General features: G+C 39.8%; 1 protein-coding gene across 1 annotated transcript in view; it reads left to right on the top strand.

The window, feature by feature from the left end:
- TMEM106A (transmembrane protein 106A) overlaps nt 1–15,392 on the top strand; it is a 28,858-nt gene extending 13,466 nt beyond the window's left edge. Inside the window, exons 4-7 of the mRNA XM_018564489.1 lie at nt 1,190–1,330; nt 3,439–3,482; nt 11,566–11,619; nt 15,267–15,392. Of these exons, the coding sequence (XP_018419991.1) occupies nt 1,190–1,330; nt 3,439–3,482; nt 11,566–11,619; nt 15,267–15,366 (339 nt within the window). The 3' untranslated portion in view covers nt 15,367–15,392. The remainder of the gene's footprint in view (nt 1–1,189; nt 1,331–3,438; nt 3,483–11,565; nt 11,620–15,266) is intronic.
- The last annotated feature ends 8,095 nt before the right edge of the window (nt 15,393–23,487 follow it).

Genomic DNA, 23,487 nt, shown 5'->3' with positions numbered 1-23,487 from the left:
GGAAAATTCACTTTGCAAAGAATTTCCAATCATGTTCAAGATTAAAGAAAAGAAAAAACCTTCATTTTTGCTTGCACGTGATTGGATGATCATTACCTTGTTTACTAACTAACTTTTGGAGCCTCTTTCATTAACTTTGAAAGTACATTTTCTGTTTTCTTAAATGCAGATATCAGGGAAAGAGTTTTAGCGTTCACCAAATTAGTTGTTTAACCTCCTGCCATCCACCTGTTGAGAAAAAATGGCTGTTGAGAAAAAATGGACGGACGGCAGACTCCCATTTGCGGGTTGCCGTCTCCAGACGGCATTCTTTTCCTGCTTGCGGGCGACCCCGGGTAGGAAAAATGCGCCCGTTCTTTACAGCCGTTGCCGGCTGTTTCACATACAACCGATCAGCGCTCTATAGCCGCAGATCAGTTGTATGGTGTGTTATTCGCCCACCATCGAGTGCTGCCACTTTTGGGGTCCCCAGGTAACAGTGGTCTTGGAGACCCCTAATGTCTCCATAAAGAGGACCTGTCAGTGGGCCTTTGTATTATATAGGGAGATTTTTATCCCCCTATGTAATAGCCATAACAATAAGTGTACAAAAAAAATGAATATCAATGAAAAAAAAAGTAAAAAAAAAAGTCGCATGTTAAAAAATAATAATTTATAAATGTAAATATGCGTCAGATGTGCCAGCGCATGAAAACGACAATTGCGCTACACATGTTACATAGCGCCGCAAACATCGCAGTGAGAGCAATATTTTAGGGCCATCAATCACTGATAACACTAAACTGATGAGCGGTAAAAGCTTTTAAAGTGTCGCCTACGGCCAATTTCTGGTGTTGTAGCTTTTTGAGGTTTCACGCGTGCACGCAATTTTAATTGCAAATACTGAAATGTGGCCTGAAAGGGAAGGGAGTGTAAACACTGCGGACTTCAAGTGGTTAAAGAAAAATGAGTTGATTAAAAGGACAGCTCCACCTAGCCTCCAACACCAGGCGACACTTTGGATTTTAGTGCCACCTGTAGCGGAGGCAGGAGCTGCAAGGGTGCGCTGTTAAGGTGAGTATAGCTGGGGCTTGGCCCCTTATAAATTCACTGGCACTTTGCACTGTATGGGAAAGATGACGGTGTCTCTTTAAATAAGCAATTTGCATACAAAACATATTGTAATATTTTTGTATTTTTTTTTTTACAGAATAAATTGAATATAAGTAATAGCAACCTGTTTGGGATAAAACTTCTGAGCCTTAATGTTGAGGTTCTACACATGTCTGTTGTAGTCGGAACGCTCAGCCTTAAAGAAGTTAAAACGGTTGGTCCACTGGTAAATGACCAGGTAAATATTTCCACTGCTATTAGTCTGACATATTTAAAGCCCGTCTCTAAGCACATCTTTCGTCAAAACTTTAGAAGGGATAGGATAGAACTTTTACCTGTTTTTTATTGTAGTCAGTGAACCCATGAAGAGATGTAACCCCACCATGTTTCTGAGTGACACCAGAACCAAAAAAGAGGGGAACAGGTGTCCTGGACATTAAGATACTGGCAGAAATAAAAACCTGACATGCATTCTAACCCTTTCCCACTCTGATAAAAAATTTGTTTTTGTTACTTTCCCCACAGGGAAAATTCCTCTTAAACTTTGTCTCCCTGACCCCCTATGATCACAACAGGAAGTCAGAGAACATTTTCCCAATTAAGGTGACAGTATACTCAGGAGTTAAATCTTAAAAATGCGTTCAAGTACCTCAACTATTAACAAAAATGTAGCTTATTTGTGCATCCTGAAATCATCTCTGAATTCATGCTGACACTGTCCCTCCTTCTGGAGGGTGGCTACTTTGGTTCCCCATGGTCCATGTGTGTGTTATAAAGTAGCCACCGCTCCAAGCTCATTCCCGTGATGGACTACAAGCTCATGTTTAGTTTGGTAATTTTTATTGAGATTGTAGTCCAGCACGGGAGCGAGCTTGGAGTGGTGTCTACTTTACAACACACACAGAAACCATGGCGAAACAAAAGTACCTGTCCTTCCTTCTGGAGCTACCCTCCAGAAGGAAGGACAATGTCGGCGCCAATTCAGAGATGATTTGAGGAACTACAGCCGAGTGATACACAAATAAGATACATTTTTGTTAAAAGTTAAGGTACTTTAATGCGTTTGAGATTTAACTCCTGAGTTTAGTGTCACTTTAAGAATACCATAAAATATCTTAGAGTCTAACCTCCCCACTCTGTTAAATGCAAAAAGTTTGGATTGCGTTAGGTTTAAACTCTAATAGCAAAAGTTTTCCCAGCACACTCGCCAGCCAGCATGCAAAAAAACTTGTCTCACCGCTAAGGTTAAAAACAGAGGTTTAGATACACGTCTTCTGCTGAAAATGTGAAAGCCGCACAGCCCCGCCAAGGCACCTCCTATATAGTGCGGTCCTAACTCTAAACTATGAGAATCTCAATCTTGGAGCACATGTGGCAAAAGATCAAATTGGGTGCAGGTTTGTCAGGAGGAAGCCCAACCTCCCTTAAAGTCACAGGTACGCACACACACACAGGTTTTAAATGCTGTCACTTTACCAATAAGCAGTGAAAAGAGAAATTGTGTGTGCTTATAGGGGAATACCAGTTTTGAGGATCTATCTACATGCTTTCAATGACTTCATCTTCATAGAATTATCCAGCTATTTCGCCTGAATTTAGGTATTCGTGTTCTTACCTAGCTCTTGCAACAGTGCTTGGTCCAGGATAACCTTTTTTTTTTATATATATGCTCTCAAATATATGTTACACAGCTATAGTCCTCCAGCAAATTGCATTCTACTTCTTTTAGAGGGGAGGATTTGGCATATAGCTTTAGTAGCTAGGGCTATGGAGCTACCCATAATAATTTATGCTGTTTGTGCTACTAAATCATGGGAATTTAAAAAGAAAATCATAATAAATCTATGTTTTTTGAAGAACATCGAAGAAGATAAAAAATTAAATTATCTGGGAGAGAAGAATGGATGTAAAGGAAATCAAGATAGTAAGGACATACTGCTTGTTAGCTTGCATAAGCTCACTGGCCAAATATAGGCATGAAAAGTGGGGGAATTCTGTGATTGGACAAGGGGCAGTGCTATTGTTCACCCCTCTTCTCCCCTTGTCCAATCACAGAACACCATATGTATTTCTATGAAAATAATGCTGATTATCAATGGATGAGAGGGAAGGAAGAGGCAGAGCGAGTGGCTATCTTCTTCACTGTACAAGATCCAAAAGATCAAAGCTGGCAGTAGTACCTAGCATGAATACAACAAAGGTTTTTAGCATCCCCAGTAGCCATTCACACATAGAACATTTTCACTCTTTTCGATGCCATTACAGGTTTTTGTGTCTTGAAATAAACTGTTAATTGAGTTTGTTTCTCTGTTATCATAAATTGACATTTATTGTTTTTCCAAACAGATATTTTATACCGTGAAGAGTACAATCCAGGACCCAAACACATTGTAAGTCACAAAAAGAGATTGGATAATTATTGTGAATATAATATGACGTTAAAAGAATACAAATGAGGGTTAGACAAAATAGCGATAACATGAAAATTAAAAATGGGTGTAAGATTGAGGTACTCCAAGGTGAGTCATATTTGGTTTATTGGCGATAGAGGTGTGTTGGTTATAAAAGCAATGTTTGCAATTTTGTAATCTAACAATTTAAATCTAACTAAATCTAAACCTACTTCCATTATCAGTCAAAGCAAAATGTCTCAAAAATAACATCATATTTGAAACATGGATAAGTTAGATCTGCAAAATACAACAATGGTTACAAGTCATAGTTAACTGACTGGGATAGATGGACATTTGCTAAATGCTACAATAGTACAGCCAGTAGAGTCCAGTTTGTTTCGGACGGGTTATTCTGATTGGCCAAAAAAACAATGTGTGTCCGCTTTTTAGTTTAGTTTTGAAATTCGGATGATCCAAAATTTTGTTCAAAGAACATTCATATTTGTTTGCATTCGGCCTCTTTGTAATTCGGACATTCAGATTTATCCAAATGACCGAATTCACAACATTTCGTCCGAATTTGCATTGCGAACGAAATTTACATGGCTAAAAAAAATGAAATGTATTGCGGTCAACTTTAGTCACTTCCAAATCACTTCGTCTTCTACATTTAGCTACTCAAATTTTGTGTCTGTACTGAAATATATTGAGATGTATTTAAATCTCACCTTAACTTGTTCACACAGATGGGCCTAAATGCCAAGTTGCTGCATATATGCGTCAGCTGACTCTACTGGTTTGTGCTGACAGCATGCTCATTGGCACCCAAAATTTGGCTTGACATGCTCTTTGGAAGCCAAATCTATGTGACGCTGCACAGATAGGTTTGTGAGCTGCCCTCCCATAGTACATGAATAGAAGAGGGTAGGTCACTAAAACAATACTGTAGGGCAAAGGAGTGACTCAAGTGGGTTTATAACCACCTGTCTACACCCATTTTGCAGTGATTGGTTTCTGCATGTAGCAGTGACTTTGAAGTCTTTGGCCCTGAAGAAGATTAGGTGTGCGGAGCATGTGGTAAACTTATGTAAAGGGATTGCTTTTATGTTGACAAGTAATGTTTATGGGCTTGGTGCAGAATTGTTCTGAGCCAATGAAAAACTGTCAGTGATGGGTCCCCCTCCTGGCCCATTCACTTACGGCTGGGGACTTTGTTATGTGTAGGGGCAGAGAATGCCTCGGATGCAGCTGATTGGGTCGCTGTCACTGACAGTTTTGTGCAGGCTTGCATGAACTCCATTTGCACTAAACCCGTGCAAATCCCTAATGTTGACACATACTATGAGCTAAATTATTGCACAGACATATACTGACACGCTTTGAAATAATTTACCATACTTTGATAATGTTTTCTAGAGAACACATGTCCCAAAAAATGGCATAGATTAACTCTTATAGCCCTAATGCTATCCATAAACATAATATGATGATAACATTTTATAATAATTTAAAAAAAGGAATATTTTTAACACATCAGTTGCACAAATTTTCAGAAAACTATCATTTAAAAGGAGAATGATAATTCCTAGTGGAAAGTCTTATTGGTTTTAATTAGGGATGCGCCGATACTAGTATCGGTGCAGATACTGAGTATTTGGGTGAGTACTCCTACTCGCCCAAATGCTCTGATACCTTCCCCGATACCGGAACTTGCAGTCAGAGGAAGATTTCCTCTGATCGGCAGTGCCATAGGAGAACATGTAATGACAAGCCGCCCGGCTTCCTGATGGCCCGGGAAGGCAGCTCCTCCATGTTCTTTGGCCAGCTCGATTGTGATTGGCATTGAGCCGGCTTCCCGGGCAATCGGGAAGCTGGGTGGCAAGTAACAACCCACTTCCCGGCTTCCTGATTAGCTGACCAGCTGTCCCCTTGCTGATTGTCTGGGAAGCTGACTTTCCAGCCAATCAGCATGGAGCAGGCTTCCCAGCCAATCAGGAAGCAGGGAGGCAAGCTTGTTGGAAACCTCCTGGAGGACAGCTGAATAGTCCCAAAGTGCTCCGCTGGCTTGAGGATGTGAAGATGAATTGTCTTTTAGATACTTTAAGAAAGTACTCGGGAGCATTTCTAGGATGTGAGACAGTTTGGAGGTCTTTTTAATGTTGCAAATACTGGGCACAAATACCGCACAGTTGAAAAAGTATGCAAAATGTTGAAAAATATGTGCAGTGAGTTGCAAACATGAATATTTTGCAAGAACTCTTAAAAAGACGCATAACAGAAATAAAACTTTGCAGTTAGCATGACATTTTGGTCTTTGCTATTAAAGATTTTGTCGTAAATACGTGTACAGTGTACTCAGTTTAAAAAAAATAGGGACTTGTTTATATGTGTGGCTGTTGTAGCCTCATTAGCTTGACTATCTTTATCAAATTCTATATACTAAAACACTACGCTTACACCACAACCTGCCAACTCTCCCAATTTTCTTTCTTTGGTAACGTCCTAGGATTTTAACTAAATTCCAGGGTCCAGCAAACCCAGTCCTTGTCCTGGTTCTGGGTACTGGAACATTTGTTTTAACAGCCGGTGGAAATAAGAGAACAGACCTTTAATCCAACAGGTGTTCACGCATGAGAGTCGGGAAGTCTCATGTCACCCCTCCCACTCCAGCAAATCCTCAGTTTCCTTTCTGCTGATGTCACATGTAATTTAATTATCTCTTTTTTTTTTACATAATGCTTCAATCGAGTGTCTTCCTATGGCTGCATATGACCATAGTGGCAACCTCCACAGCTTCCAGATTGGTGCCCCACTGCAACTGCTTTGGGATCCTACATGTCTAAAGATGTGGGGCTGGCCTGTAATGTAGCTTTGGGCACTAGATCGATCCTGTATCAGACACCCACCTTGGCACATTGTGCAGTGCGTTGGGTTCAGCTCATGGTGATGTATGGGTGCAGGGCAGTGGTGTACTGGAGTAACCCCATCCCTGAAGACACCTTGGGGGTATGCTTGTTTGAACTAAGCAAAGCCAAATATCCATGGACATTTTCCCCTTCCTTCTTTGCATGTCTAATGCTGCTTGTGGGGAAGTTTCTGCTCATATCTCCCCTTTTCCCTGGGTACCTCTGGTCTCCATGGGTACTGGCCCTTAAAAAAAAATTTCCACAAGGTTTTTTTTGTGTGAAATACCTTTGGTTTGCCCCCACCCCTACCACTAGCTTTGTTTTGGAAAATTTGGCTTTCTGCCCACATGCACCAGTGGTCCTGGTCAGCGTGTGGGCACTGCTGCAGTGTATGTCACTAGCAGCTCTCTTGGTGCACCAGGCTGGCCTGTTAATGCATGGAGACTTTTATGATGGATATATTCCCACTACAAAAGTAAATATTTTTGTTTTCCCTGGAGTTCAGCTTTAAAGATAAACTTCAGGATTTGTTTTTGTAAACACCACAAGTTAAATAGGTTGCCTCTAATTAAAACTATCCTAGGTCCAAATGACTGCTGAAAACTCATAGCTGCTATGATATTGGAACCAACACACAGCACTGTATTTCCAGCACTGTATTTCCAGCACTGTGCGGATGAAGTGCTGCAGCTATGACAGTGAAGAGCTCCAGTCATATACTTGCTCCTGATCTCTCCTTGTCAATTCACAGATGGCTTTGTATTCTGTAAAAAAATAAAAAAAAAAGAGACTTTTTGAAAATGGACAAGACGAGGAGGGGGCAGGTATATCACTGTAGCCCCTCACTGCTGCCGCTTTTCATCCCTGCAGCATCGGAAGTATAGTACTGTGTGTAGGACCTGATGATGTTTGTGTAACCAGGGGCCACGAGGATCGTTTAATTATAGGTAACTTGTGCTGTTTATGAGAAAAATGTATTTTTCTTGCAGTTCAACTTTAAACCATTCCATCTGTATTGAATGGCTGAATTGCCTCAAAAATACCCACGTGTAAAGGTAAGATAAGGAAGTCACTTTAAAGTGACACTAAATTCAGGAGTTAAATCTTAAAAATGCAACTTTGCTCCATAAATACTGTAACATATTTTCACAGCAACATGTGGAGAAACCCAGGAAACCAGATAAACAAATTAGATAAATGACTCTAATGACAAGGAACTCGCATGCTATGGTCAACACACACCTACATCAACACGCTTTACTACCCTTTGCATGTTCTGCAACATAACACTGTTAAAGTGAGTTTTGGGACATTGCCAGGAGTCGCTAATAAGTAGGTGATTGCTGTGCTCTCCTTCACAGCTATTATTAAACCAGCAGAGGCACAAAAATCATGGGAGCTTTTTAAAAAAAATAGTTCAGAATTAAATTTTTGAAATGGCTAGAAAATGTGTGGCCATTCACTGAAAGGGCCATTTTGAATGTTGGCATTAATTCAGGTTGGATTTAAAGTATATGTAAAACCTAACAATGAACTTCTCTTATTAGCTCCATTTTGGTTCGTGGCATATACCATTGAAAGCATAACGCCAGAAATGTATTGTCAGCCCACAACAGAAAATAAACAGTATAGTGTATTTCTGTCACAACAGGTATTTTTCTATACTTGGAGTCCTTCAAAGAATAAACATAAAGGAATGTGCATGTATTAGGGCTTTTTCACACCAGCAACCACATGGCTGCTGGTGTGCGTGTGCCCGTGCCCGGACAGTGCACTCAATCGAGCTGAATTGCACTGTTTCTTCTTTTTTTTTTTTTAGAACATTATTCAAATGTCACAAGTGGTGCAATGCGATTGCACTGCGTCTTACTGCGGTGCACTTAAAAAACCGTACTGCATGCCGTACTTTAAGCGCACACCACCGCAATGCTGTGGTGGGAACTGTGTCCACTCATGACAAGGCAAATTGCTGGAAAAAAGACAAGCACAGCCCAAACGCATATGGTGTGAACGGGCCCTCACAGAGAGGTACTGCATGTGTTTTTTTTCTTTCTGAATTTTCATGGCTGAATAGTAAAGGAGAAGTGGCTACAAATTTTACATTCTTGTACAAAATTCAAACTGTAGCTCAACTTGTTTTTGTAGTTTTCGATGGCACGAGGAAGACTTAAAATGTGCGGTTATGAGTTTATTTCTCGGTTACATAGTTAAACAAAGACACAGATTCATCCAGTTCAACCTGTGTGTGAGTGTATGTTTTAGGGGTTAGCAAGAATTCCCATACCCCTGTATAGTTTATTCACTGAGAAAGAAATCTAAATGTTTTTTAAATGAGTCTGTACTCTCAGCTGAAACCATTACCTGGGGAAGAGAGTTCCACAATTTTACGGTTGTAACAGTAAAGAATCCCCATAAGCAGCTGAAGACTCTTTTCCTCCAATCTCATGTGGTGGCCTCTTGTCTTCTTTAGGGTTCTCAGAGTAAACTATTTCTTACTGATTCTACCATCGTCATTAAACAATTTGTACCTTGCAATCATATCTTCTCCTTAATGCCTCTTTTACAGAGTGAATAGGGTTCGTTTTTGTAATATTTCCTCATAGCTTATGTCCCCTTATTAATTTTATTGCCATCCTCTGGACTCTCTCAAATTCAAGGACATACTTCCTGTGATCGGAGACCAAAACTGAAACGCATATTCAAGATGAGACTGAACCAGAGTTTTGTAAAGTGACAGAATTATGGATTTGTCTTTAGAGTAAATACCATTTTTATCCATGATGGTAGTTTGCTATGTTCGTTAGCTGCAGCTTGGCATTGCATACTATTGTCTTTAGTCTACTAGAACCTCCACTCTTTTTCCATCTCTGATTTTCCCCAGAGGAGCTCCTTCTGCACCCAAATGCATATATTTACATTTTTCAGTACTGAACCTCATCTGCCATATAGTTGCTTTGTTTACGATGTTTTTAATATTGCATGTTGTGTTATGTGTACATCAATAAACACAAACAGGAACCATATCGCACTCCTTACCGGGATTCCCACTTGATGAAGATGGGTGCTCGAAATGACTGCGGATGGCACCGCCACACATGAACAATAGAAAAATTTCACTAGCACACCATAAGTTGAAAAAACAAAATATTTTATTGCCAATAGCTGTATCTCATTGGCCAATGAGATGCAGCTAATGGCAATAAAATATTTTGCTTTTTCAACTTATGGTGTGCTGGTGACATTTTTCTATTGTCCATGTGTACATCAATTTCTCCAAATGTAGGTACAATCTAGCTTATCCTATAGATTTTTTGGTAAACCAATACAATTATTGTTTAGTGCTGGGTGCAGATCTCATTGTTGATGTGGATAAAGAGGAGTGAGCTGTGTGTTGGGTGCAGATCTCATTGTTGATGTGGATAAAGAGGAGTGAGCTGTGTGTTGGGTGCAAATCTCACTGGTGATATAGATAAGGGGGAGTGAGTTGTGTAGGTTGGGAGCATGGCTGTTTACAAGAATACTTAGTGACAGACTCACAGATATGTTAAAGGTATTTTTACCCACACAATTGTACACAATCAGTATCTAAGCATTATTTATGCATAATGGCGGGAATGTGACATCACTATGATGTCTGAAGGGGAAGTTCTGATGTTATTTTTTTTTCTCCCTCTGCTGTATATATACCTGCACTTTTGGTTGATTGCTACACTTTGCCTGAAGAAAGGACCTATACGGTTTCAAAATGTCGCTATACAATGTGACATATCTCTTGTCAATAAAGAACATTGACAGAAAATCTTATTGGAGTGCAAGTGACTTTCTACTATGTTGTGTTGGGTGCAGATCTTACTAGTGACGTGGGTAAAGGGGAGTGTGCTGGGTGCAGATCTCTCTGGTGAAATGGATAAAGGGGAGTGGGCTGTGGGTGTTGGGTGCACATTTCACTGGAGAAATATATGCTGAGGAGTGTGCTTTGCACAGAGCTCACTGGTGACAGGGAGAAAGTGGAGTGAATTGTGTGTGTGTTGGGTGCAGATCTGACTGGTGATGTTGATGAAGGGGAGTGAGTTGTGTGTCTTAGGTGTAGATCCCACTGGAGACATGGATAAAGGGGAGTGGGCTGTGTGTTGGGTACAGATCTCACTTGTGACGTGGATAAAGGCGAGTGAGCTGTGTGTGTTGGGTGCAGATCTCACTGGTAACGTGGATAAAGGGGAGTGAGCGCTGTGTGTTGGGTGCAGATCTTACTGGTGAAATAGATAAAGGGGAGTGAGCTGTGTGTGTTCAGTGCAGAGCTCACTGATGACCGGGAATAAGGCACAATGAGTTGAGTGTAATCAGTGTATAGCTCACTGGTGACAAGGATAAGTGAGAAAGAGTTGTGTGTGTTGGGTGCAGATCTCACTGGTGAAATGTATAAAGGGGAGTGGGCTGTGTGGTGCAAATGTCACCGGTGACATGGATAAAGGGGAGTGAGCTGAGCTTGCTGGGTGCAGATCTCCCTAAAAAAATAGATGTTGGGAGTGTGCTGCAAGCAGAGCTAAGTGGTAACATGGATAAAGGGGAGTGAGCTGAGTTTGTTGGGTGCAGATCTCACTGGTGATGTGGATAAATCTCACAGGTTTCTCTTATATATTTGGATATCTATGTGTGCAGAAAATCAGTGACTTTATTTCATGTGTGTTCAGGCATTTCTGCTGCATATCTATAAAAGATATAAATTACTTCTGAAAATAAGAGTACTGGATAGATTAGTTTAGCAAGTGTAGCACCAAGCAGCATTCAGGCATTTCTTGTTGGTTATATTGTGTGCTTGGAGTTTAGCTTTAAAGTCCATTTCCACCTTTGTTAGGGATTAGCATTTATTGTGGTAATGTAGAGGTGCAGTAATGATGTATATGATGTACACTTTCATGACTCACATTGGAAGCAGTCTTAATTTTTTGTTAGTGGACTTCTTAGTAAAAAATTACGCTCCTGTCTTTTTAAAAATTAAATTAGGAATGATCATGGGCTGAAAGATGCATTTTATTTCCTTTTCTCTCTCAAATGTATGCACTCATTCTGATCAATATTGCATCATTCTTCCTACAATTAACATATAGGATTTGAGTTTTATAAATATTTAAAATTGACTTTAACAGTTCAAATCTACCTTTTTTTTGTTTCAGTAAGGTCTGTACCTGGGAACAGATCAAAGTTCACAACATTTTGCTTCATGTACAGTAAGTATATTATGTATTATAGTATATATTATAGTATTTATGCAGTAAATTAACAAGGTTAGTGCTGGTACAGTGTATTTTATATTTAGAATAGTGTTGTAGGAATTGAGGTATGTTGCATACGACAATAATAAATCACATTCGAATTTCAAATTCTCAGTAGACCACTGTGTTCATAGAAAAGATGCAAAACCATATTGTAAGTACATGGTCAACTTGGATAGTAATGACAAAAAAAATGTTAGAGCAACATAAGGTCCCGCGAAATCTTTAATAAGAAGTTATAAATGTAGTAGCACAAATGAGCCCATTCCAAAAAGGATAAGGTTGGGAATATTAAAAACAATACTGAAGTGTTTTAGTGGCAACTGTGCACAGGAAGGGATGAGAGGGGGAGGCATGTGCAGAAAAGGAGTGCTGATGATAACAGAGGCGGCAGTGTGTGCAGGAAAGGAGTGCTAAGAATAATGAAGGGATCAGTATGCGCAGTGGAGGAGTGCCGAAGATAATAGACACGTAACCCTGCGAAAAATGTCTTTTGTTGTGGATTGATTTGGATTTATATTACTTAAATTTTTCGGATTTCGGATCCAAAATTCAATTCAGTTTGTTATTCAGATTTCGGATCCATCCGAATTTTCGTTTGGGAACGATTAGAATCTTTATTTTGGATCTATTAGGATGGGGTTCTTTAATTATAAATTAACGGGTTATTTTAGCTCTGCTATGTGTGCTCTCCTACTGCTCTTATCGACACTCTGCTTCACAATATGAAGTCACATGACCAGGCCTGTAATATAACTCCCAACAGATGAAAAAAAAAATCTGATTTGGCCAGAGAATGGTCACATGTCCGATTTTTTTAATTTTGAATGGCATTCGGATGGATCTGATTTTTCCTTAAATATGCATCCGGATTTGTTCGCACTCGGACGTGAATAATAAATGCGTACAAATATCCAATTCGGAATGAAGCAAAATTGACATGTCTAGAAGATAGTGGAGGGGTCATTAGGTGCAGTAGAGAATTGCTAAGTGTATGTGGACAGATTTGTGCAGGAGAGGAGTGCATATGATAATGGAGCAGGCAGTATGTGTAGTAGAGGATTGATAAGGGATGGGTATGATTGCAGGCAGATTGTGCAGGAGAGGAGTGGTTTCAGTATATGCAGTAGAAGAGTGCAGAGGATGATGGTGGGGGAAGTGTGTGCAGTAGGGGAGTGCTGAGGGTAATGGAGGGGTCAATATGTGAGTGCAGATTGTGCAGGAGGGGAGCAAAAAGAATAATGGCGAGGGCAGTATGCGCAATAGAGGTTTTTTGAAAGTATGAGAGGGGGCAGAGTGTGCAGGAGAGGAATGCAGAGGATAATGAAGAGGGTAGTATGTGCAGTAGAAGAGTACTGGAGAGTATGCGAGGGGGCAGTATGTGCAGTATAGGATAATGGAAGGGGAAGCATGTGCAGTATAGGCTAATGGAAGCGGAAGTATGTGCAGTATGGGAGTGCAAAGCATAATAGGGAGTGGCACTATGTGCAGGAGATTATTATTGATGAAGAGGGTATGAGAAAGATCAAATAGTGCAGGAGAGGGATGCAAATGATATGGTATGTGCAGGAGAAGAATGCAGAGGGCAATAAGGGGCAGCATGTGCATTAGAAGATTACTGAAGGTATGAGAGGAGGCAGTATGTGCAAGAGAGGACTTCTGTGAGTATCAGAGGGGTCAGTATGTGCAGGAAAAGAGTACTGGGAATGATGGAGTGGGCAATATATGCAGCAAAGGATTGCTGAATGTATGAGAGTGGACAGCATGCACAGATGAAGAGTACTTACTGTATGGCAACAGCCAATGCATTCAAGAGGGGTTTGCAGGGTATGTATATGCAGAAATGCAGTGCCACATGATATGAGGGAGAAAAAAAGAAGTGGGAAGGGTATGATGGTTGCCAGCAATTGGTGGAGATGTGTTCAGAGTGTATACCAAGAGCCAGTATGAGCAGGAGCCAGTTTGTACAGAAGAGGAGTGTTGAGGTTAAAATAACAGGCAGTATGGGCAAGACAGACGCGCCAGAGGGCAAGGTGATGGGCAGTATGTGCAAGAAAAGAATATGGATGGTATGACAGTTGCCAGTATGTGCAGTAGAGGAATAAAGAGGGTAAGAGGATGGACAGCTTGTGCAGGAGAGGAGTGCTGAGGGTTGGCCATAATCAACATAAAAAACACTGAATAAAAGAGTTAATGCAATGTGGAAAAACTGAAAAAATGAATCAGAATTTGTAGGATGAAGACGCACAAGAAGCTAAAAATACTAAAACCTTCTAATCCATATACATAATAACCATTTATTTAACAGAACAGAACTGTCAATAAAGTGGATATGTACAAAAAAAGAAGGGTTTGTCACAGATTCAAATTATAGTGAAAACAAAAAGAACAATATATAAAATGTCCTCTAGATGGCACTATTGTATCAAGACCATTAACCACTTGAGATGCTTTGGTTGTATTAGTGTTTAAAGCTTACCCCCACATTACATTTTGTTTTTCATGACAGAGGGGGCTGCAATTTGGCAGCAGTGTCGGATACATATATTTTAATTTTTCTAGTAAAGTTTTAGTTGAGATGAAATATTTAAAATGAGGAAAAAAAAATATTTCTTGTCACTTTTTCCAACATTTAAAACATTTGCTGAGCCCCAGATATTTATCCCAAAATATAGCTGAAAAAATATTCTGATTAGAAATATATCAAAGAAATGTGTTTTTAATTTCTTTCTTTTTTCTTTTCTGAACCTAGTAGAATGGCAAAAGCTCAAGTGAATGTTTATATGGACATGTCAGAAATGTGCTTGTTTTACATTAGCCAAGTAGCAGTTGGGATCTAGTACATTATGATAGCTTAGTTGGGTTGTGCAACGTGCTCAGCAACACACAGAAGTTGAGGACAACCCTGTAACAAACCTGATGTTATATTCGCTCAAATATTTGCCCCATAATAGATGTCTCTTAAAGGACACGACCATGAGTATACCATTTTTCTGACGCTCATTTACAATGTACTGACAGACACAACTAGACAGCTAACATTTTAAAGGGAGGACTGCAATGGAAGCTTTCATACATCTCTTATGACATAGTCATGGTGAGATTTAGCTCTTGTAAATATGAAGATAGTTATTACAGCTCAGTGGATTAACAACAAAATGCACACGTGGGGCTACAAGAATATGATGTATGACACTGTAATATTTTGGCTGCCATACTCAAATGGCAAGGTTTGATAGCATTGCATATTATTGGAGCTTACATGTTGCAGTATAAAAGGCCATGTTCTGTTCATGAACAAACATCCACCATGTTTATGAAGCCCATTTGGCGTTTTAATGCCACTTTGATGCAGCCATAATGTTTTATTGCCAACCCATCCCCATTTTTCCGAAACCTCCCTAAAACACTGTTTATACTGTGGGATCATAAAGCTATGTATCCCCCCCTCGTAACTAATGACATTCACACTTAACACTCTATTCTGTCCAAAGAAAAAGTAGCCTTTGCCAGTGCAACATTATGTTCCTTTTAACTTACGTTTATTCAATTCCAAGAAATGATCTTCCTTAATTATTAACCTTCCTTTTTTTTGCTTGCAGGGGTTCGCTGGACTGCTCGTACCTTGGCCATATGGAACAGATACCATTTAGTGGATATGAGTACCTAGACTGTAAAAGCAACGCCACAATTCCCCACTGATTTTCTTCTATTGCACCAAGCTAAAAAAATAAAATTAAAATTAAATAAATAATAATAAAAAATAATATATATATATAATATGTATGTGCTCCTGAAAAATATCAAAATGGCCTCTGTCAAAAAAAATTATTTTTCTTTATGCACTTAATTTATGAACTTTCTCTTGATCAACTGTGGCCTATTACATTAAGAACATTTAGCGAATCAATGATCTACCTAGAAACACTTATCGGACTAAGATGCATTTCAAAATTGATAAAAAAAAGTATGCATAGTAAACTTTTCTATTTGTTAATATACCATGAGTATTTGTTTTTTATTTACATTGAATTTCTTTCTGCTCAAATAATTGGTTCTGGTATACTATTCCATGTTTCAACAATGCGGAAGAATCTTTAGTTCCATATCTAGCTGTATTTACAGGAGTTTTTGGATTGGTTTGGATAGAGGTTTACATTTAGCTGCCATATCAGCAACTATGATTGTTCAAGCTACTGCAAGCTAAGCATATTATCCTACGAAGACACTGTATTATATTATTTCCCACATTTTTTACATATATAATGGTATTACACAGTTTATAGACGACCCTTATGTTAGAGGACGGCCCCATTATAGCAGTGCTCCACAACCTTTTCTATGCCCCGCACCCCTTGAAATGTTTTAATGTTCGCACCTCCTACTAAAGTAATATTGTATATGAAGATGAAGTTGTCTCATTTATAAGTTTTGAACCACATACAATACTGCTGGTGAACAAATTAAAGTTAAAAAAAACCCTCAAACTTCACTAGTATGAGTGAATGAGTATATTGGGCTACCAGAACATGGAGAAACACACGCACACAAAGGAGTTTACGTCTATCTGGACTCGGGCGAATGGAGTGTGCTTGGGACAAACATTACCTCCTGTCTCTCCTGTGCTTCTCTGTCCTTCACATTATATATGAGGAAGTCTGTGGCAACAAGGGAAACCTGTGATTTGCTGGACAAAGCAAGAATAGGCATGGGATTGGACAACTGAATTCAAGTGACAGAAGGAGGCACGGTGTGCGTGAGTAGATGCAATGGGTGAGCTCATAGGCCCCAAGGGGTGAAATACGTAACAAACTCATTATTGTGAATTTATAAGCAAAAAATGTTTAGAATTATTATGTCAAATGTTGTGTTATAATGATTTTTTTCTACTTTTGATTTAATATACTATGAGACTATTATCTACACAACGCAACCACCTACTACCTTTACTCAAGGCACACTGGCAGCCAGCCGAGTGGTGACTCATCATTAAGGGACATAACCCGCTCTGTCGCACCCCCTTAAATTCCATCTGACACCCCCTTGTGGTGCAGCACCCCAGGTTAAGAATCCCTGCATTATAGAGTTTAGCGATTCTACTGCATCCTGAATGCCTGTTTTTTGGGGGGGTTTTTATCCCAAATGTAATTTTGTATTGCAATACCAAGCCGGAAACCACCACTAAGATGCTGGCACATGGTTTCAGAGTGGTCCCATTGACTGCAATGGTTGCATTTGGCCACCTCCTGCCAAATCCAACAAACGGTATAACATTTCCCAAGGCATGTCTACAAACCTGAGAAGCCTCCGTGTTAGGTTTTAAGGACAGTAAATAAAATGGTTTTGCTGCCCATGTAAACTAGGCCTTACTGTATGTATATGCTTTTATTGCTGACTTGATTATTAGAATACTAGCTGCTTGGCTATCTTTGCTTCAGAACGTTGTCGCTGACCAAAAGTAAATTTGCATCCTTTGAAGTCAGTATAAAGTCAGTCAGTTGAAACCATTGGGTCAGCATTTTTCACAGTAAAGTTTATTTTAATTCACAGCAAAATGTGTATATGCAGTGGTCCTATTACACATTAATGGCAACTCCTTCGTATCCTAGAATTATTTTTAAGTGAATGTAAACCCTAACAATTCACTTTATTTCCACTGGTCTTATTCTATTGCCTTTTTTTTTAGGACACATTGCCAAGTACAGAAGGGTGCAGAAGGTTTAGATATTTGAAGTAAATCCAACTAGCATCCCCTATCGGATTTTAAAAAATCTTAAAAATACTGACTTGTTGATTAATGGAGGTGTTTTGGGAGCAAGATCAAGTATGGGTCCAAATTTTGTAAATTGCCATTGCAGCAAATTTTTTATCCCTTGAGTAGCCCAGCTGCTCGGCTGTTAACCCTTTAAGCCATGTAGCAGAACATTCCCCCAGGTGTGTTGAGGGAATCCTAAGGGCAGGACTTCAGACTGCTGCAGCACAGGACTGTTCTGCTGCCGAATGGACATTGGTTTTGAGGGGGACCCAAGTGTGCGGGACGGGACCTTTTACCTGGCCTTTGTGCAATTTCTGTGATGAGAGGCCACCTGTGTTTGCATGATTCTAGAACCAGTGCCCCAATGCCAGCAGACGCTATACTGTCCCATTGACCATTGGCTTCATCTGGGTTTCTTTCACATAGCTGGCCACATAGCTAGTTTAGCCATGTTTAAATTTGCATTTGTGTTGGTAATTGTTGTTGTACCATTGTGTTTATTTTGAAACGTCTCTTTCTGGAATGTCATGTTCAGAAATTACTTGTAAGACTATTTGCTGCATTATACTGTTTAACCAGACATTCCTCAGGGTTTTATATGTTAATAAAGCCCATTTTAAGCTAGCAGGTGTGTTTTAGTGAGTTGGGTTCAACCAGGGCAGGTCATCACTGGGGGAAACTGCAGAAGGACCCATCTATCAGCAGTTCCTATGGGGGTAACCCTACACTTGTTCATCTACGGTTATTCCACCATACTTTACATTGTATAATGCACCCTGCTCCCATAAATATTGTTCTGTATAATATTAACTCCTTTTGCAGTATATATTCTGTAGCCTACATTAAAAATCCACTCTGTGCTGTTAGTTATATAATTGCTTCCCCTCATTACTTCCTTCCCATCTCCATTGACGTCCAAAATGCCATTCTATTTCTAGTTTATGATTATCATTATCTATGAAATGTCATAGTGTATTAAAGTGGCCATGAAGACCACAAGGAGCAACATTATATGTATTTCATCTGTGTATTTAGCTGTTTGCCTGGAGTTCAGTTTTAACAAAACACTCAAAAGAAAAAACAGAAATCCAATATCCTTTATTCTTTTTCCAGCTCAGTGATCCAGAAAGTATAATATATCTAGTGGGTAAGCATAGTAGTCAGGTAACAAATATCTCATTCAGACAGGCCAATGAGGACAGATAGTTTGCTGCGTTCAGGTTTTTTGCTTGTACCTCTCCTGAAGTAACGGATGTTATGTCTTTTCTCAAACTCACTGTTCTAAGCAAACTCTGTGTTGTAATTGTTGGGAAATACAACAGCATATACTGATATGTACTTTGTCTTTTGAGCTGTAGATGGCACTGTAGTGCAATGTTGGTCTCTATGTGCATGCTTATCTATGATACACTGGAAGTTTCTTTTTTTCTCTGTTTTCTTCACAATGCCATATTAATACATGCAATGTTCTTCTAAGCAAGTAAAACTTAATTCAGCATTCCTTAAGATCTCAGTACTTTATCTAAACAAATAACCAACGGGTTACGGGTCCAGGCACTAAACAGAACACTGTGAGTGGCATACTGAAATATGGCAAGCTGTTCAGATATGAAATTTGCAATTGCAAAGCTCAACAACTACCAGCTATGGAAGTTTAAGCTTGAAATGCTGCTAAGCAAAGATGACTTGTGGCAAGTACTGAGTACAGACAGACCCACTAATAGGCCCAAGGAGAATTGGGACAAGAACAGGCAAGAAAAAGCAATTATAAGTCTGCTAAAGGAAGATAACCAGCTAATCCACATAAGAAAAGAGAATACAGCTAAAAGTATTTGGACTGCATTACAAAAACTGCATGAGCGTTCAAACCTAAACGGTAAACTATATCTGCTACGCAAGCTATATAAGATGGGGCTGGAAAAAGGCCATAAAATGTGTGAACATGTGAATGCCATGCTAGAAATCATAGAACAACTAAGTGCAATTGGAGAGGAAATTAAAGATAACCACGTGTGGCATTACTGCTATGCAGCCTTCCAGGGTCATACAATGCTCTTATTAACACTCTAGAAACCATACCTGAGCAGGAACTAACACTTCGATCGATGAATATGGTAATGTGTTACATGTGACTAAAAACCAATAAAGGAGTGCTGTAATATAAGTAAAACGAAAAATCAATCGAATGTCAAAATGGAATAATATATTATAAAAGTCTTATAAGACCATCAAAAGGTGTTCCATATATAAAAAGTTCAGTGAACGGTGAACCCCGTGTGCAAGCAAGAATAGCAGAGTATTAGATGGTCCGGATTGCCCCTCTCAGGTGGGTACTCACCAGATAGGAGTTGATCAAAAGAAGTTTCTAGTGAGTAATAGCAAAGTTGGACTGGAGCGCCACCGTATTCTCTACGGGTCCCGACAGACGAACACTTACATTTTTTTGCCTTGTTGAACCGTATTTGAATAAAAGTTCATGGTTTTACATATCACGCTATGAAGGTTCTCTTCTTTGTCTGTCTCAAACTCTGGAGGACCACGACTAAAGCACTTTGCTAACACCGCGGCTGAAAGGAACGATCTCCTCATCCCAGAGATACAGCCAGCACCATAGAGGAAAAAGCCAAGTGTTCGTCTGTCGGGACCCGTAGAGAATACGGTGGCGCTCCAGTCCAACTTTGCTATTACTCACTAGAAACTTCTTTTGATCAACTCCTATCTGGTGAGTACCCACCTGAGAGGGGCAATCAGGACCATCTAATAATACTCTGCTATTCTTGCTTGCACACGGGGTTCACCGTTCACTGAACTTTTTATATATGGAACACCTTTTGATGGTCTTATAAGACTTTTATAATATATTAGTCCATTTTGACATTCATTGATTTTTCGTTTTACTTATATTACAGCACTCCTTTATTGGTTTTTAGTCACATGTAACACATTACCTTTAGCGCTTTGTAATTCATCGATTAACCTTCACCTCAGCCTCATAACCACTGTTCCGGCCCTGCTGCTGTGGTATTTCCCTTGGTCGTTCCCTGGGATCTTGGGGAGCTGTATGAACCTCATGTCTCCTTATGTGCTCCTGATGGGGAGGTGATCTATGGCCATCAGGGTTTCCATTATAATTATGGTTTCTTCTGAAGTTTGTATCTCTATTAAAGTTGGGGTTTCTGTTAAAGCGAGGGTACCTGAGGAAATTGGGGTCTCTGTTAGCATTGGGGTGTTGATTATTTGACCTCTGGGTATATTCCCTCTGATCATTTCTATGTCTTGGGCTCCTTTCATTCCCATTACTGTTATTATATGGCCCCCGTTGGTCCCTCATCATCTGTTGGGGATGGGGTGCGACTCCAGGAAGTCTAATTGGCCTCCCAATGCGAACTGCTTCTGCATAAGATCTCCTCTCCGTTTGTAACTCGAGAGGTTGCGGGGGCACAGTAGTGACTGCTACTATTTTGGGGCTGGGCTTGGCTTCTCTTTTTATCCCGCTTTTACTAGATTGCTGGATTGAGTAGAGATAGTCACTCTCTCTTACTAACCAATCCAGGGAACATCCCTTTTTAAAATACTTTGCAAGTCCCAATTTTATGTAAGCAGGTAATGCTCTCGTGCGCAATTTTAAGTCTTGACATGTTTAGTGTCTCTTTACCCAACTAGACCAACCAAAAAGGATTGTTTTTTAATACCAGTGAATTAACTGGGAAATGAGACACAACATTACTTACTACAAACCCTTCAAAATATTTACAGGGTTATTCACTATGGAGCCGAAGGATCCAGCCGTAGCTTCGACTGATCCTTTTGGTTCTCTTCGGCCAGCTGAGCCCTTCGGTTCAGTCGATCCGAAGGGCTGCTGTCCGGGCTATTCACAATAGCCCAGACAGCAGCCGAAGGCAGCTGAGCAGCTCAGCCGAGCTGAACGCATATGCTTCAGCTCGGCTGAGCCATAATGACAGCTGAAGCCTGGAGAAAGGCCGACTGTTCTCCATGCAAATGACAGTTGGGAGGAGCCAGTCATGATCTCATGGCTCGCTCGGTCCAGTTGTATTGACAGATCAGAGGACGCTGATCTGTCATTAAACACCAACAACAAGTTTAAATTACATTTATTTTAACCCTTTAGTGAATGGGTAGGGGTACAAGTACCCCTTACTCATTCGCAATGGGGGGGCGCATCTGGCTGCCCCTTTATTGTGGGCTTGTGGGGGAGAGGCCCTTGTCCCCATTGACACGGAGAAGAGGTGCTTTTTCAGGGGTGACCCAGGGGCACTTAGCGTGGAATGGCAAAGAGGGGGGGCGCTCGCTCATCCCCCCCCTTTCTTGCCCTGCTAGGCCTGTGCTCGGATCAAGGGTCTGGTTGAATATTAGGGGGACCCCAAGTCTTTTTTTTCCCCAATTTTTTTGGGGGTGGGGTTCCTCCTTTAAAATGTTTACCAGACCTTAAGGGCCTGGTATAACTTGGAGGGGGGAGAAACCCCACCCCACACTTTTTTTTTTTCTTAATTTGTTTAAATAGGGTCCCTCTTAACTTTCCTACTGGTTTGGGAGGGGGACCCCATGGTTTTTAATTCTTTTTCTTTACATTTATTTAAATCATTTTCAAACTTTTTTTTTCATTTGTTTAAATTTTTTCTAGTCTGTTCGCTATTCTGCTATTCACTCACTGCCGTTTGGCCCCTATGAGAATAGGGGCAAACGGTAGCGAGCGAGCTGCCGGAGCTTTGGCTCAAATGTTGGATCGGCTGAGTCAAAGTCCTTCTGCACTTCGACTCAGCTGAACATCCAGAGTGCGTTCAGTTGACTGAAGGCAGCCGATGTAATCAGCTGTACAAGGCTGAAGTGAATAGCCGAATTGCGTTCCGCTCTGTTTACTTCGGCTGGGTTATTCACTCGGCTGCCCTCTTAGTCTAGGTGCCTGGGTTTTTTTTAGGAGCTTCAAAGTATCCTTGGTTTCCTTGCAACAGGAAATGTAATCACACAGAAAGTAATACAGGTGAAACTCAAATAATTAGAATATCGTGCAAAAGTAATTGCAGTAAGTGCTGCAAAAGGGGCCCAAACCAAGTACTGAGTACATATGCATGCTTATACTTTTCAGAGGTCCGATATTGTTCTATGTACAATCCTTGTTTTATTGATTGCATGTAATAATCTACTTTTTTGAGGTTGTGGATTTGGGGTTCTTGGGGTTTTCATGAGCTGTAAGCCATAATCATCACAATTATGACAAATCACGGCTTGAATTATCTTGCTTTGCATGTAATGAGTCTATCTCATATATTAGTTTCACCTTTTAAGTTTCATTAGTGAAATAAATGAACTTTGCACAATATTCTAATTATTCGAGTTTCAACTGTACTCATTTCATTAGAAGAGATTGCTTTTTTCCTGATATGCACATCCACTGTTCAGTATATATTGGTTTTAAGAAGGCACTAATGTTTTTCATTTATAACAATAATTAGGAGCACTGTTTTTTTATCTCTGTTCACTTCTGCTTTATCAACAAAGAAGTAAAGCATATCAAACCAAAACATTAAAACCCAACTAACTGATAACCCATCACTCTGATACTCACATAGTTGCAGAAACAATTGTGTACATTGCAAACATAAGAGACAATTACATGATAGCATCAAACACATCTTTTCTTGCTTTTGCACTTCCTATAAATGAAGAGGAGAAGTTGATGCTTAAAAGCTTATCAGTATAATAGTACTTACAGTTTAATCCAAGCAAAATAGTAGAAGGTGTGCTAACACAGGGAGACTGAGTGAGTTACATTTCTTGAAAACAAACAATTCCTTATAATAGTTTGCTCAAATAAATACTAAGATCATTAAAATATCAGAAAAACACAAACAGCTGTGTTACTGATATAAGATGTGCACACTAATTAAGCTAGATAACCCATGTTTTGTTTTTCACAAAATGATAAATTCCATAGACTTTTACTGCAAACATGTATAGGTTTAGTGCTTCTTGTGAAATGCTGGCACCAAAATATTTAAAGGGACTTTTTAAAAATGATATAGCAATTTTTATATTTGTTTTTCATTTGA

Source organism: Nanorana parkeri, unplaced genomic scaffold (assembly GCF_000935625.1).
Source record: "Nanorana parkeri isolate BGI_ZX_2015 unplaced genomic scaffold, ASM93562v1 scaffold756, whole genome shotgun sequence".
Taxonomy (NCBI): Eukaryota; Metazoa; Chordata; class Amphibia; order Anura; family Dicroglossidae; genus Nanorana; species Nanorana parkeri.
The sequence above is the reverse complement of the archived record's forward strand: the minus strand, read 5'-3'. Positions and strand labels throughout refer to the sequence as shown.